Source organism: Stegodyphus dumicola, chromosome 1, assembly GCF_044657685.1.
Source record: "Stegodyphus dumicola isolate Sdum_Otavi_A_Nest chromosome 1, ASM4465768v1".
NCBI classification, from domain to species: Eukaryota; Metazoa; Arthropoda; class Arachnida; order Araneae; family Eresidae; genus Stegodyphus; species Stegodyphus dumicola.
This window is the reverse complement of record NC_140768.1, coordinates 94953025-94969569: the sequence shown is the minus strand read 5'-3', so window position 1 is coordinate 94969569 and position 16545 is coordinate 94953025. Positions and strand designations below refer to the sequence as shown.

At 29.4% G+C, this 16545-nt stretch overlaps 1 protein-coding gene and 1 long non-coding RNA gene across 2 annotated transcripts; both read right to left on the bottom strand.

Moving 5' to 3' along the window:
* Positions 1 to 4587: 4587 nt before the first annotated feature.
* LOC146999157 (THAP domain-containing protein 2-like) lies at positions 4588 to 5958 on the bottom strand. Its single transcript, XM_085810905.1, has 2 exons — positions 5859 to 5958; positions 4588 to 5076 (listed from the first exon to the last, which is right to left on the bottom strand). Exons 1-2 carry the CDS (start codon positions 5955 to 5957, stop codon positions 4867 to 4869), a joined length of 309 nt encoding a protein of 102 aa, XP_085667031.1. The 5' UTR covers position 5958; the 3' UTR covers positions 4588 to 4866.
* A 4535-nt stretch (positions 5959 to 10493) lies between these two features.
* LOC146999156 (uncharacterized) lies at positions 10494 to 15424 on the bottom strand. The gene is made up of 2 exons (XR_015041435.1): positions 14184 to 15424; positions 10494 to 10714 (listed from the first exon to the last, which is right to left on the bottom strand). It is a non-coding gene; the product is annotated as an uncharacterized LOC146999156 (long non-coding RNA).
* Between the last annotated feature and the right edge of the window lie 1121 nt (positions 15425 to 16545).

The window sequence follows — 16545 nt, the reverse complement described above, 5'->3', positions numbered from 1 at the left end:
AATTTTGAATTATTTTTTCACACAGAAGGCACAATTTAAAAATTTCTGGAGAAGGACATTTAAGCCCACCTAAATTTGCAAAATTAATTATGTACTGCTTATTTTCATCAATGGAAGGAGTATTTTGCTCACAAACTAAGAGAAACTGTGAGCATGAATTACAAGCATTTTTCAAAACAGAATTTATTGCAGCTCCTGCAATATAACAGACGTTATTTTCCTCACTAAGGGTGAGATTCTGTAGAGATACATCAGAAACTTCTGGTATGGTAACAGGCTCTAAAGCTTTTTTCTCCTTCAGAAATTCAAATTCATCTTTTGCATAGTTTAACAAGTAAATATCTGAATCAGTAGCATAACTGGAGTTCTTAATGTCAGATATAAACTGAGATAAACAGATAAGCTTTAATGCTTTCACAGCTTGCAAAGCACTTGGCCTCAAACCAGCTTTTCTGCATATCTGAGAAAATACATTTTCTAGAGCATCTTGTGTCAATCTGCTCATCAAAATAAACTGAAAATCATTCAGAAAACATGCCTCTGCTAACTGTATGGCTGATAAAGTAGAAAGAATCAAACCAGTATGTAATGGTTTCCACCCTTTACCAATTTCTATAAGCTGTATAACATTAATAAATTCAAAAAGTAACTCAATTTTTTTGCTTTTATTTGTCACAGAAATTGAGTTCTTTCTACATCTAGAGGATAGCATTTGAAACCACTGACATATAAATCTTATCCACCATGCTGTTGTAAGAGCATTAGGGCTTATCTCTTTTAAAGCTACTGCCTTTTCCAATCCCACAGCTGTTTTAATTGAAAAAAACTTCACAGCAAAAGCAACATTCATTTTATCAAAATGTGAGGGGAAGAGGTCTTCTTTGCTGAGATGATGCATAGTTCTCAAACCACAATTTTGGTTTGTTTCAGTAATCCAGATATCTTTTATAAATCCTGCAGATACATGCAAAGTAACCAAATTTTCTTTATTGCAAACATAACTGGGCAGTTTTATACTATGATTAAGAGTTGCAGACCAGAGATTTTTTAAAAGATGTGGCACATCTGCAAATACATAAATAATTTTGCCCTTAATTTCAGTAGTGAAATTATTTCTTTGGTTTCGAGAAACAGACATTCCCAAAGAATTCCACAGGCTTCTATTTACTGCTGCCATATTGCTAACAATACCAACAACATTAAATCCAACAGAATTGACAGCTTCGATAACATTGACAACAAGTTGTTTGAGCTGGCATCCTGTTACCTGTCCAGTTATCTCATGGGCAACCACTTGCTTCCATTTCAGCTTCAAACCTCTTAGTAAAATAACTAAATAGTGATTTCCTGCACCCTTTTGATTTCCTAATGTACATTCACCAATAAATTTACGTTTTGAAATATCAAAATCAGGATTGCCAGAAATCTCCATTTCATCCAATGATAAAATACAGTCTTTATCACTAGCATTCATTTTTTTCTCCTTTAATTTTCAAAAGTTCAATCATGTCACTGATGACTCCAAAATTCATTTCAAGACCTTGAAGTCTTTTATTTAAAGTGCTGTATGAAGGCACAGGAAAACCTATTCTGTGCAAGTAATTATAACCATGCTTGCCCAAGGCAAATCTAACTTTGAGGCCTTTTATTACTCCCTCGTTAGACCATTTTTCAATGCTTCTACGAGGAATTTTCAACATTGCTATTTGTTCATCTGAAAGAAATGTTTTCACTCCTTTCAGCAATTCCTCATGCTGTACTTGAAGGTCATGAAGTTGAATTTCAGTGCTATGCCATTTTTTTAAAACATTAATTTCATTTTTTTTGGTTGCTGTAAGTTCTTTCAGTAATATTTTGTTCTGGCATTGCAGAAGCGAGATCAATTCAGTCTGCTGTTTTATAAAATTCCTTAAAAGAACATCCTGGAATAAAGAAAAAATCTATATGAATAATCATCAAAGAAGGGGGAAACACAACAAACAAACAAAAAAGATCTGAAAGGTTTCAGATTTTAAATTACACCCAAAGGGGCTTTTTTTAACATTTTGTGTTTTACCTTTATTTATTAAATATCAAGTTTTTCACATTTAAACTATAAAATTCAGTTCAACAGCAATATTGCAAGATAATTTTAAAATGAACATATCTTCAGAATTCCCGATTCATTGTCTCACACGCTGGAGATAAAAGTGTCTTTTCTGTACAACATTGCCATTGCTCGCTTTGAAATCCTCAAGTTTGTTAATCAAAAATTCGTTAAAGTTTTACAACATATAAAATATATATTAAAACAAATTCCAAATTTCAAATTCGGTCTTCCACATGTCCATATTCACAGTAGAATTAAGTCATTCAAAATTTGATGGCTCTAGGTACCGTTGTTTTATCAGAATGCAAAAAACATACATGCATTTATGCAGATTCTTCACTATATAATTTCTTTAAATATAGTACAGGGTGATAATATTTGGTGGCAACAATTTGAAAAGTGATGCAGCCGTTTATAGTGTTTCAATACAAAACGAAAACAATAGTCCTTCAGGGACAAAGCCCCTTTGGATTAAATGCCAAACTTAAACAGATAATAAATCCACAAAATAAAAATGCAACTTCCAGGTCTCTTTTCCTATACTGTGGTGGGTTTTTAAATTTGACTCTATTGTTTTCAGCATTTTCTAGATTATTTTTGTTTTATTTTCTAATATTTAAAATTTATTTCACTTAAAAATAGATTTTTAAAATTTATTTCCAGCTTTTCAGGGGATCGATTATCTCCATAATCATGAGCAATTTAATAACACAAATTATCAACTTATATCACAGCCTTCACAAATGCTGATGAAATTAATTAAAATTAATTACAATTTGGCTGCAAGATGAATCTAAAGGTTGTTTTTGCAAACAAAACTGAAATTTACATAGAGAATTTGTAACTATTAATGAAATTAATTACATTCCTTTTACCAAAAAATTACTTTATAGAACATTTTAAATGTATATAAGGAAGCAATTTAATTATACATTAGTTATCAACTTACATCAGAGCCTTCACAAATAGATGGTATTTCATTGCAGAATGAGGCTAAAGGCTGTTCTTGCAAACAAACCTGAAATGTACACAAAGAATTTGTAAATGCTGATGAAATTAATTACATTCCTTTTACCCCCCAAAAGTTAATAGAAACATTTTGTATAAGCAAGCAATTTAATAATACACTAATTATCTACTTACATGAGCTCCTTCACAAATAGATGGCATTTTATCACAAGATGAAGTTGAAGCTTGTTCTTGCAAACAAACCTGAAATATATATATAAGAAATTTAGAAATACAGATAATATAAACTACATTCATTTTAAGAAATAATTATTTTACATAACATTTTATAATTCAGAAATAGATAATAAATTGTTAATGCTCAAAATTCAAAAATAATTCCATAGCACAACAGCCAGATATAGTACAGCTGTTTAGCAACCATAAGACAAACAATTTCATATTTCAGAAATCGTATAAAAATTCATTAATATATGTAAAACATATGACATTTAATAGCTGCTCAAATGAAAACATAGAATAGATTCTTTACTAGCAGCTGTTATTTAATCAGAAGGTAATGCTAAATGTTGTTGCAAACACACCTGAGATGTACTGCAATGTACACATTTGCAACCACTGGTGAAATGAAATAAAGTGCATGATTATGAAGATGGAAACATTTAAAAAAACATAGTACAGTTTACGAATAGATGTTAAAAAACTATTAAAATTTTTTAGAAGTGCAAAATGGCAATTTACATCAGATACTTCGGCAGCAAAATTTATTTCTCCAAAATATGAAGCTGAAGGTTGTGGCAAATGAACCTAAAAGAAATTATAATATATGAAATATGTGGAAGTGAAAGAAATTATAAATTCTGATCGGATAAAAATAAATACAAATAATCATTACCATTTTAAAAGTAACTCGACTTATAAAAAAACATAAATACATTGGACTGTTCATAGCATTCATACTTCTTAAACATAAGTAAATATTATGTTAATATATTTTTAAATTTTAGAAACAGTGTTAATACTTTTTAGAAAAAGTTTATAATACTAAATATTTAATAACTGTTCAAATGAAAACTTACAACAGATGGTTCAGCAAGAGAAATCGCTTCAGTTGATAAAGGTAAACTGTGCAGCAAGCCACCCGAAGATGCAAAAATTATGAAACACATATAAGTAAGGATTCCTGAAAATGCTGATAAATAAAATATACTTAATGTAATTTTAATAATAAATAATATAAATAATCCTAATAAGTTTTGTAAATCTTTAAACAAAAAATAACATTCAGACAAGACATATAAGACATTAAAATATACATTTAAAACAATGTATTATAACTATATTATTGTATTACTCAAGATTAAAGTTATTAATTTCAATATTATTTCTTTTACTTACTCCATACATATTTCTCTCTATTTATCTGGAATTTAAAATTAAGCAAAAAAGCAACTTTAGTTTAATACAAATTTTGATTTAAACTCTTTTGACTTTGAAGGCAATCAGATACCGGTTTCTTTCTTTTAGGAGCAAATCTGAAGAAACCAGACCCATGTATGACCGTCCTCGAAAAACTACAAAAACTTTATCCAAAAACTACATCAAATTGAGGTTTTATGCTTAATTTTCAATATATGATTATAATAACAAAGTACATACTTAATTATATATATAACAACAGCAAAATTTTAATTTTTTAATCTAATCTTAGGGACTGTAATTACAGCTTTATCACATAATGCCTTAATTTCAATATTTTGATTCTTTTATAAAGCAATTTAGTCCATTTGTAATAAAAACATATTTTTTTATGAAAAACCATAAAAATAAAAAACACATACATTACAAAAATTGGATGTAACTGAACGGTGCTTTGGTAAACCAATGCCTTTTAGACGCTGTGGGGTCAACAGTTGTGGGGGATTAGGCACATTGAAAAGAGTTGGCACAGCATTGGGCTTGAGTTTTTTACGCCCATCTTGCCTAGAGCATTCAAATTGATTTTCTTCAAAATGTACCTGCATATTTAACAAAAGCATGCATGAAATTTAACATTAAAATCAAAAGCACTAGTATTTAATTACAGTTACATATATTATATTAATTTAAGAATGTAATTTTCTGATAAATTAAAATTTTTTTTATGAAAATAGAACAAAATTTTTAAAAAGTAATCATGTTTGTAAAACTACTTAAAACATATTTCCTGCTCACACACTAAAAATAAATTTAAAGTACCTATAGTTAAAAATACAACATTAAGATTTACTACTACAATAAAGGATAATAATGGGATCAAAACGATTCATCGAATATTTAAATTAATATTTAACTTCTTAAAAATGTCTAAAAATACAGAATATATTTATCCTACTATAAAGAAAAAACAAAATCATTTATTATTTGGATCATACCATCCAGTTTTTAACATTGGCGCCAACTATCCGATTTGGCGACAATACATCAGAATCAAAACATAGAATGCTACTTTAAATCACCAATCGTACAGTAAAATTAAAGAAAAGAAAAAGGCACATCACATTTCTAACTGAGCACAAAGTTTACATGAAATGTATGATACAAATTTCACAAACGGTATAAACTTTTCACGATAACAAAAGAAACAACATGAAACAACGTTATTTTACTGCACAAACACATACACATTCCGCAGTTGATTTTGTACTTATAAAATCAGTTGATCGTCAATAAGTGACAGTTAAATGAAAATAAATATTTTAAAGTACCAAGAAGAGTAATTTTTCTAACATTCTATGGAAAAATACGAAGCTGAACTTACCTCACAAAGATACGCTCCTGGGCCCGGGATCCATTGATCTCGACGAGAATTAACTATCCATTTTCTTCGTCTTTCTTCATTTCTAGGGAAACGAAACATCCTAAAGTGATTTTTAGATTGATTCGAACAATTTGGTGCAGCACAACCAACCATTTTTCTGAAAATTAGGTCGGAATCGATCCACAAATATGTCAAGAAATCAGTGCTAATCCAATAGCGAATACCAACAAGTTAGATTCAAAATGGATGATGATTCAGCTCCCCTTTATAGTAGCCTTACTCCTGACCTGCCGCAAACTCTTAACAGCGACTGTAAACAAGATGGCTGAAGTGATTTTGCTCAGACTTTTAAGATATCGGAAAAATTCTGATCAAATTCCTTGGCATTTAAGAGACAGTCGTAATGCTTTTGAAATGTCTGAGAGTGAATTCATCAGTTGATTCAGATTAAATCGGTTTGCTTCAATGGCAAACCGATTTAATGATTATGAAAACTGAAATACTTCTGGAAATGTTTCCAAATCAAAGACTATGCTTAAATGACCTATTTGAGAATATTATATATTTTTATACATAAACACACAAATTTTTAATGTTATTGTATCAGGATTCTTTCTTTTTCATCCCGTTTTTTTTCGTAGTAATGATCGAAATCGTTAATTACTGCGAATTTTGGAATGCAGTCATAATATCACCATTAATTTACCGTTTTAATTACTCTAAAACGTAATCTCGGAGAAACTGTTTCTCTAACAGAAATTATGCATATGCCTGTCTTTGAGATATATATGTATATATTAGGGATTAGTTTTTTGGAATATTATATATTTTTTCATGGTTTTAGATACGTGCATTTAATTTACATATGCTCTCAGAATTTCAATGATATAGTAAATTAATTCGCAGCAATAATTAATCTTTGATATGTATGCAATTAAAATTTCATAATTTAAATTACTTTATATGAAGAGAGAATATTTGTTAAATTCAAATTTAATTCTTTGCAGCAATGGCACATGAGAATTATTTAAATTTAACTTTACTTTTTATTCTTATGAAACAATGTATATATATATTCTGTAACTGTAGGGGAAAAAGCATGAATTTTTCTCAGCTGTTTAAACAGTTCCCATGTGTAAAATAGTATTTCATCCCCCAAAATATTAGTTAATTTTCTCCTAATGTATAATGTCTTGCCTGTTCGTACAGTGTGATTAATGTCATGGTAATTTTGGATACTTTCTATAGATCTTGCATAATAACTACACATGTAAGTTATATACACATTCGTAAATCTCTTATGATATGAAAAGTTATTGCAGACTTTCACATAAATATTAATAACTTGATATTCTCATAACAGGTGACTTACCTTACTTCCGTAGACCATGAGCAGAATTAAATAAACTTATAAGGTTATCATACTAAATTACATGAAAAGCAGCATGACATAAATAAATGCAAAGAAATTAAATGTATTTACTGTACTAATAGATTATTATATTACACGACATTGGTTTTGCCCATGTATAATGGGAATGAAAGCCAGTTTTCCATAGAAAGTCCTCTACAGAGGCATCTGTTTCCTTAAGCAGATTGCTTTTACCACATTTCAGTGACCTTGATTTAAGTATGAAACTGGATAATATTTTCTTTCTGCATGAAATGTGTTAACTGAGTTTTAGAAACGTAAGCCATCTTGCAGTTACTGTGATAATACTAATTTTTGGTACCTCCATATTATACCATCAACCATGAAAGTTGTGCCAATTGCTGCTGTGGAATTCCGAGCCAGACATTTGTATACAGCAGTTACAACAAACCATACATCAGTCTCTCTGCAGAATACATGAAATAGCCCTGCTGTGAAAGTATTGGACCCACTTCGTGAAAAAACATTCGTTCATTACTACTGTTTTATTTGCGGTCAAATTTTACCAAAAGCTCATTTTAGAATGCTATGAATACAAGTTGCCTACAGGTAACTGTTCCAATTTCTTACTGTTTTGTTCGCTATTTCCACATACAGTAGATGTTAATTCTCTCGACCAGCTGTAAAAGAATTGGAGTGCAATCACAAATGTGATTCTACCTAGCTTACGAAGAATTATTTTGGGTTACATTCAAATGAAACCGCAGATGTTGCGAGTGTGGTGTGATATTAATTTTTGTTTTGTCTTCATTAACCAGAAAAATAAATTTTCCATTAATGGTGAAAAGGTAAGAAATATATGATAATAAGTATAATATTATAGTCATTTCAAATTGCTGCAAGAATGTTTTATTATTATTATTATTCAAATAATAATAACAAAAAGCTATCTATACTATAATTATAGTGAAGTATTAATATTAAATAATACAAAAGCTTTTAGAATCACCTATTTACTACAATTTAATAAAAAAAGGGTAGCTATAATTTTTTGTTTGTTTTAACGTTTTATTGCATATTTTTAATAATGAAAAAACAGTGACATATTTTTGTTAAAAATGGAAAGTAAACTCCTTAAAAAGACCGATTTATTAATATATCAACTATATTCAATGTTAAAAATCTGTGTATTAAAATTTCAGATGAAACTTTCTTTTGACTTAGGATTTATGTTTTTCTAGGTATGGGATGCTGGTCTGAGAGTTCTCTATGCTGTAGGACAATGGCCAGGCAATACTCATGATGCATTTATATGGAGTTTGAGTGGACTCGAACAAAATGTAGATAGTATTTTGTCGCATCGTGCATATCTTTGGGAGATAGTGGATTATAATCCCATTTTATCACGGGAATATCTCTATAATGAGAAGCACAGAAAAGTTCCTGCAGCTATAGAGATCAAATCAAGATTTAGGGTACTGTACGTTACTGGTGGAACACTATTGTATTCACAAAGCAAAATATGTAAAATGGTCATATCTGGTGGCCATTTTACATAATATATGCTTAAGGTATTGTGTTGAAAATCCTGAGATTGATGTGTTTGAAGATGAGTTGGTAAGTTCAGAAAGTTTTCAGTCAGTGCATGTTGAAATTGCATTGCACAATGAATTAATTTTAAATTTTGAAACTCGATAATAAAAACCCAAATTGGGCAACAATGAACCTCTGGCAAAGGTGAAACCCCCTTCATGGATAATAAAGAATATATTAGGAAAAAATTACTTTCATAATATATTCTTGGGGACCCACAAGCCATGGTTTATATTTGAACCTGTAACTAAATTCACAACCCTAATTGATTTTAATTGATTATAATAATCCTAAATAATTTTATTTGTTCTGCTTTCAAATGCATACTGACAACTTTTATCATTATTGTTCTTCCCTCTGAATTTCTTGTTTCCATCATTTATGTTTAAAAACTCTTGACTACCAGAAATAACTTAATAGACTCGATATATATATATTTCAGTGTTGGTATGCCAGTCATGATTTACAATAGTAAGTCACTATGAATTAGCATTGCACTTAATTTATCTCAAACTTAGCAATAAGATTTACTGCATCAAAATTCAGTTTCTTCCAAAAATCAAATGTTTCCCTTCCGTGAGACAAGATAGAAAATTTCCATGTGACAATACACATTTAATAGCATAAGAACTTCATGCTTATTTATTATAGTACAAGTTAAAACTGACATATTCTGTCAAAGATATTTAAATGTATTTCCTAAAAACAATTATTTCACTCTATACTGTTTATGTATACCCAGGCTTCTTGGTGGTGGGCAAAACAAATATTGGACAGTTCAATTTTCCTCCACCATTCCTGTGAGCGTATTCTTCGATTAAGCAGGGTTTTGCTGCAATTCCTGATTAGCATAATATGTAAAGAATAAACAGCCTATGATTTATGCCTCCATATCCTCTTGTATTATTTAAAGAACATACATTTTCCCTTTAATTCTAGATTTTAAAACATTAAAGTAAGGGAAAGATTGTTTGCTCAATTTAGATTTATATCATAATTACGCATTCACTATAATAACTTACTGCATACTTACCTCAGTGGGTTTGCCATTAAAAGAAATACATTTAAATAAAATCATGAGTGTATAATAAATTGTTTTTCAGCCAAAAAAAGAGAAGGGGAAAATAAATACAGTCTGATTCACTCAACATTGTTATTGTAAACTAGACATTAGGCACACTTTAATAGTTGTCATCTTTAAGTTACTCTGTATTTTTAGAACTTCGAAATTAGAATGCCAATTTTATCTGCCATTGTTATGGAGTTGCAGGATATCGAATGTTATCTTCAATGATAAAAAGAAATGAAATTTTTAATACCACATCTCATTCATATAACTTATTAACATAATTGAAAAACAATTTAAGTCATTTCATGTTATATCTGAAAATTAAAATTTGTAATACATTGACTAGATTCTTACAGGTCTTATTCCCATTTCCTCCAGGAAAAAGATAATTGCTGTGTAAAATGCATAAATATTTTCACGAGACTTATAATAGTGGTATTAAAATTATTATAATGTTTATGTCATATAATGGATCTGTGAATTTCTTTTAAATAATTTTCATAATCACAAATTTAATAAAATTAAGAAAGTAGTAAATTTTACAATTAAAATATGAATCCCGCACTGCAGAAATATATACAAGAATGAAAACACTGTAATATTTGAAATGCATGATTTATTTTTTTAATAAATTAATAATTATATTTTGATTTTCTATGACAGCAGTCTGATTTGCAACTGATTGCTTATACAAGTCACATATTTCACACAGTACATTAATATATTCTTCTGCGTTTCAATTATTTCCTTTTCTGCAGCTGTAATATCATCTCTCTTCCTTTTTTCTCTTCGGTCTCCTGCTTCGAATAGTTGAGCTTCTATCTGAGGGAAAATTTTAAAATATTCATTCAAATTCAAATATTCTTTTTATATTTCATAATGTAAAACACTTTTTATAATTAATTAAACAATGAAATTTCTCTAAAAAGGAACAATTCATAATAGTGATTTCTTTAACTTTCAATTTTTTTTCCCTTTATAATTTTTAAGACTTTATAGATCAAGAGGATTTAATGATTATTATTTTAAAATCTTGTTCTTAATAATAGACATACTCTGTATATAATGTTCACAATAAAAGAATTGAAATAACTCTTTTGTATGAGAAATATTAATTTACACCTGTTATAATTAATTTATACCTGCGGTTCTCAGCCGGTGGTACGCAAAGAAACAAAGTATTTTTAACTATTAAATTCAAAAATCTCATAAAGAAAAGAATAGTTAATAGAAATTTCCTTTGATCGAAATTGACTCGAAAATTTGAATGACACACTTGTTAACTTTTGGCTGAACCGAAAAAAAGAATTTAAAGGCATTTCAAATAAAGCTATTAAATTTGTATTGTCTTTTCGCACAACCTGTTTGTGTGAAAAATGATTTTTTCCATGTTAAATTTGAAATATAAATACTCACCAAAATAAAAAGTGGATCCTAATTTACCATTAAATGAAATAAGAGCAGACATAAAGAAATTAAATATTAAAGTATTATAACTGAAATTTTGATAATCAAGTGAATAATTAATTTAATTTTGATAATTAAGTAATCATCAGTTTTTAATCTAATAGTTTTTATGTGTACATAATTAATACAAAGAGTGTGCAAATGGCAATATATATATGTTTTTAATATTTCTATTAAGGAATTGAAAAATAATCATTGTAAAATTAGTGGTGGTATTAATGTTTTTCAGTTTTTGCTTGGATGGTACACAATAAGTCAAGAGGTTGAAAACCGCTGATTTATACCATTAAAGTTTTTCTGTTGGAAGGAAAAAGAAAAGAAGAATCCAGAAAACATTAGATTTTATGTAATAGATACAAACTTGTCATTCCTAAATGTCATCCTCGCGATAAAAGTGTGGAATTTTCTAATGTAAAAAAGAAAAAAGCATAAAATAAGCACAATTTACTCAACAATCTTGACTGAAATATACATGCTTTCAGAGATAGCATAAAGTAAGAAAAGTTTACTCAACAATCTTGATTGAAATATACATGCTTTCAGAGATAGCGAAAAGTTTACTCAACAATCTTGATTGAAATATGCATGCTTTCAGAGATAGCATAAAAGAAGCACAATTAACCTCGACAATCTTGATTGAAATATACATGCTTTCAGAAATAATATACAAAGCATACTGCATAATCAAAGTTATGAGTTTATATACTACGAGATACTATACATGTTTATAATATACCATGTTCCTGTACACCTAACAGCTCGTCCACAATTTTCTATACAATTCATTAAAGATAGTTCCTGAAACATAACTGGCTTATGAGAAACATGCATACTTCTAATTTATGCACAATAATTTGACAAACATTGATTTCAGGTAAAGAGCTACATGTATTATATCAAAGAAAGAATGAATAAGTGTAATTTGCCTTTATCCTACAAATACTTAAAAACATTTACATTAAAAAAAATGAATTATACGTAATCGTAGCAAATTTTTAATGAAAAACAAAACAAGAGTTGAAAACTTAATACAGTTTTTGTCAATATTTTACTCTCTCAAAATTTATATAAATGTATAGAAACTTGAAATGTATACCGCATTTGGCTGGAAAACTTGTGGTATTGTACTGCACTCTAGGGAAAGGGGAAAAGTATACAATGAAGCAATCATAAGAATACAAGATATTTGCATATTATTGAAACCACCTTAATGAAAGTTACCAAATTTTCAAAAATGTGCCAAACTCTGGCAATGATTATGCATCAAAATTTTTCAGGTAACATGCTCATGACAATTTTTCATTCAAGCAATGTCACCATTTTCATATGTGTTCCTTATGTTGTATTTCAAGTTCCAATGGTTTTTAGATACGAATAGTTGTTTTAGATTAATTTCAGATTTAAAATACTGCTTGTGGAGCTTACTATCAAAAGAAGAAGCTGTGTTAAATGTTCTGCAGGAATAGAATATTTTAGTACAAAAATTTCTAATGGAAACAACTATGAGATGAATTTGGTACATAGACAAGGCATGCAGTATCAAGTTTATGTAATTCTCTGATTTTTTTTTTTTTTTTTTTTAGTGAAAACTGATCACTTGGCACAAGCAGTGAAGAACAGTGCTAAAAAATTAGACAAAAAATTTGTGGAAAATGTATTTTTTTAAACTATCATATAATTTTTATTTTATAATTCAAATTAGTATTTTAAAATTTGTTAAATGTTTTTTCCTTTGATATGTTATAACGTTTTGCCAACTTTGATAAATATTGATAGTTTGGTTATGCTAAAAGCAAGCTGCAAAAACAACGTACTTCTCCTGATAAGTATTTTTCTCTTTTCATTTATAAAGACCACCAAACTGATCCAGGTATTTGTGTTATTATGTAAGTACCAGAAAATATTGAAGAATGCACAATGAAAGATGGCAACCAGTATGGTAAAAGATACAATTAATATATGAAATGAAAGAAATCTCATTAAAAGACGACTTTCATTATCAGCAGAGAAGCATGACACAGTTACAGTAAAGAAATTAAGCTTTTCTTTCTGCACTTGTAGCTTTTAATAGCAAAAAATTGTTTTTTGAAATTTTATGAAATAAATAAATCTGAACATAACTGATATCAAACGAGAATGGGTCCAAACTTTCACTTAAGAAGCAAAAGTGTACTGTAAATGCACAATATTATGAGCAGAACACAAAGCATAATTTATAAATTAAACCTTTACTCTGGATGTATATATTACATTAATATCACATTAGAATGATCACTTACTACAATTCAGAGTTTCATATAATTTTTATTTATTGTATTATATTGAAATACCTTTAATTTCATTTTTATATTTTCCCAACGATGTACAATATAAACCTTAAAATTGCTCTTAACCGTTGCATCACATAATGAATGTCTAAGGGAAGGAATGCCTGCATGGAAAACTAAGGAAAATTTAGTATTCATGTTATACATTGAAAAAATGAAGAGAACACTCATGCAGCTAGCTTTTTCACCTGGATTTTAAGAGAGACTGGGATAGCAGTGTTCAGCAGGCTTATCTGCTTTCACATAGATGGGCTTATTAATTACTATATAATTCAAGAACTAGTTAAATTTCATATGGTAAACATGCCTACTGTCACTGAAGAATCATGCATCTGCAGTGAACAATAAAAATATAACACAAATTTGAATTTTAAACTAAACTTACTATTAGAAGAATAAAAACCAAATGCTGTAATTTGAAAATGGGAAAAAATTGTGGTTTATATTTAAAAAAGCAAATATTTTTGTCTGAAAAGTAAAATATATTTTACACACACCTGTTGCTCTAGATTACTTTGGAGGGAATCTATAGGATAAAGTAAATAAAGTTGTACACATTACATTACATGTCTGCATATTTCCTTCGTTTTCAGGACTGAAACACTTCGTTACACCACACTACAACGCAGTAAACACTTGACCATAAGCTCAGAAGAATCATGGGAACTGATGTTTTTTGTTTATATCGACACGCAGTCTCATTGGATATTGATGTAGTTTATCGGACAAGCTCTCCTGGCAGGAGAGCAAACCAGCTCCCCATTGCAATTTTGACGTCATCAGTTACCAGAGCGGTAAAGCGTTGCACTTGAATTCGACTTTAGCAGCCGATAGCAGGAAGGCCTCTTGTGAGTTAACATTTGCAGTTTATCAGAGCGTTGCACTTGAATTCGTTTGAAGAGAAACAAATTATTTAATCAGGCCAGGGAGTACGACTTAACTCTACATTTTTATGGTTTTTTACCACTTCGATGAACGATCGTGTAATTGTAGGGTTGTAGTACTAGTGCCCATCTCATAAGTCGTTGATTTAGACTCACATTATTTCTGAGCCAAACTAAGGGATTCTGATCGGTCGTGATGAGGAATTTAGTATGCCCGTCTAAGGGGCGAATTCAAGTGCAACGCTTGTCATGGTAATCGCACTTGCATTGCAAAATCGGATTCAAGTGCAACGCTTTTCGGACACGCCTACTGAAAATACGTCACTACCATAGAGGAATTTAGAGGCTACTCCTGACCTGCCGCAAACTCTTAACAGCGACTGTAAACAAGATGGCTGAAGTGATTTTGCTCAGACTTTTAAGATATCGGAAAAATTCTGATCAAATTCCTTGGCATTTAAGAGACAGTCGTAATGCTTTTGAAATGTCTGAGCGTGAATTCATCAGTTGATTCAGATTAAATCGGTTTGCTTCAATGAATTGAAACCTTTTCTGAAGGCAACTGTCAATGGATATTCTCTGCAAAAGCAGGTTTGTTTTTACTTTAGATTATGAAAACTGAAATACTTCTGGAAATGTTTCCGAATCAAAGACTATGCTTAAATGACCTATTTGAGAATATTATATATTTTTATACGTAAACACACAAATTTTTAATGTTATTGTATCAGGATTCTTTCTTTTTCATCCCGTTTTGTTTCGTAGTAATGATCGAAATCGTTAATTACTGCGAATTTTGGAATGCAGTAATAATATCACCATTAATTTACCGTTTTAATTACTCTAAAACGTAATCTCGGAGAAACTGTTTCTCTAACAGAAATTATGCATATGCCTGTCTTTGAGATATATATATATATGTATATATTAGGGATTAGTTTTTTGGAATATTATATATTTTTTCATGGTTTTAAATACGTGCATTTAATTTACATATGCTCTCAGAATTTCAATGATATAGTAAACTAATTCGCAGCAATAATTAATCTTTGATATGTATGCAATTAAAATTTCATAATTTAAATTAACTTTATATGAAGAGAGAATATTTGTTAAATTCAAATTTAATTCTTTGCAGCAATGGCACATGAGAATTATTTAAATTTAACTTTACTTTTTATTCTTATGAAACAATGTATATATATATTCTGTAACTGTAGGGAAAAAAGCATGAATTTTTCTCAGCTGTTTAAACAGTTCCCATGTGTAAAATAGTATTTCATCCCCCAAAATATTAGTTAATTTTCTCCTAATGTATAATGTCTTGCCTGTTCGTACAGTGTGATTAATGTCATGGTAATTTTGGATACTTTCTATAGATCTTGCATAATAACTACACATGTAAGTTATATACACATTCGTAAATCTCTTATGATATGAAAAGTTATTGCAGACTTTCACATAAATATTAATAACTTGATATTCTCATAACAGGTGACTTACCTTACTTCCGTAGACCATGAGCAGAATTAAATAAACTTATAAGGTTATCATACTAAATTACATGAAAAGCAGCATGACATAAATAAATGCAAAGAAATTAAATGTATTTACTGTACTAATAGATTATTATATTACACGACATTGGTTTTGCCCATGTATAATGGGAATGAAAGCCAGTTTTCCATAGAAAGTCCTCTACAGAGGCATCTGTTTTCTTAAGCAGATTGCTTTTACCACATTTCAGTGACCTTGATTTAAGTATGAAACTGGATAATATTTTCTTTCTGCATGAAATGTGTTAACTGAGTTTTAGAAATGTAAGCCATCTTGCAGTTACTGTGATAATACTAATTTTTGGTACCTCCATATTATACCATCAACCATGAAAGTTGTGCCAATTGCTGCTGTGGAATTCCGAGCCAGACATTTGTATACAGCAGTTACAACAAACCATACATCAGTCTCTCTGCAG

Bases quoted from the DNA above. Each gene is read 5' to 3' on its own strand.
- LOC146999157 (XM_085810905.1), bottom strand. From the start codon at position 5,957: ATGTTTCGTTTCCCTAGAAATGAAGAAAGACGAAGAAAATGGATAGTT. The intron at 5,077-5,858 runs GTAAGTTCAGCT...TTAAATATGCAG, and splicing joins CAGGAGCGTATCTTTGTGAG to GTACATTTTGAAGAAAATCA.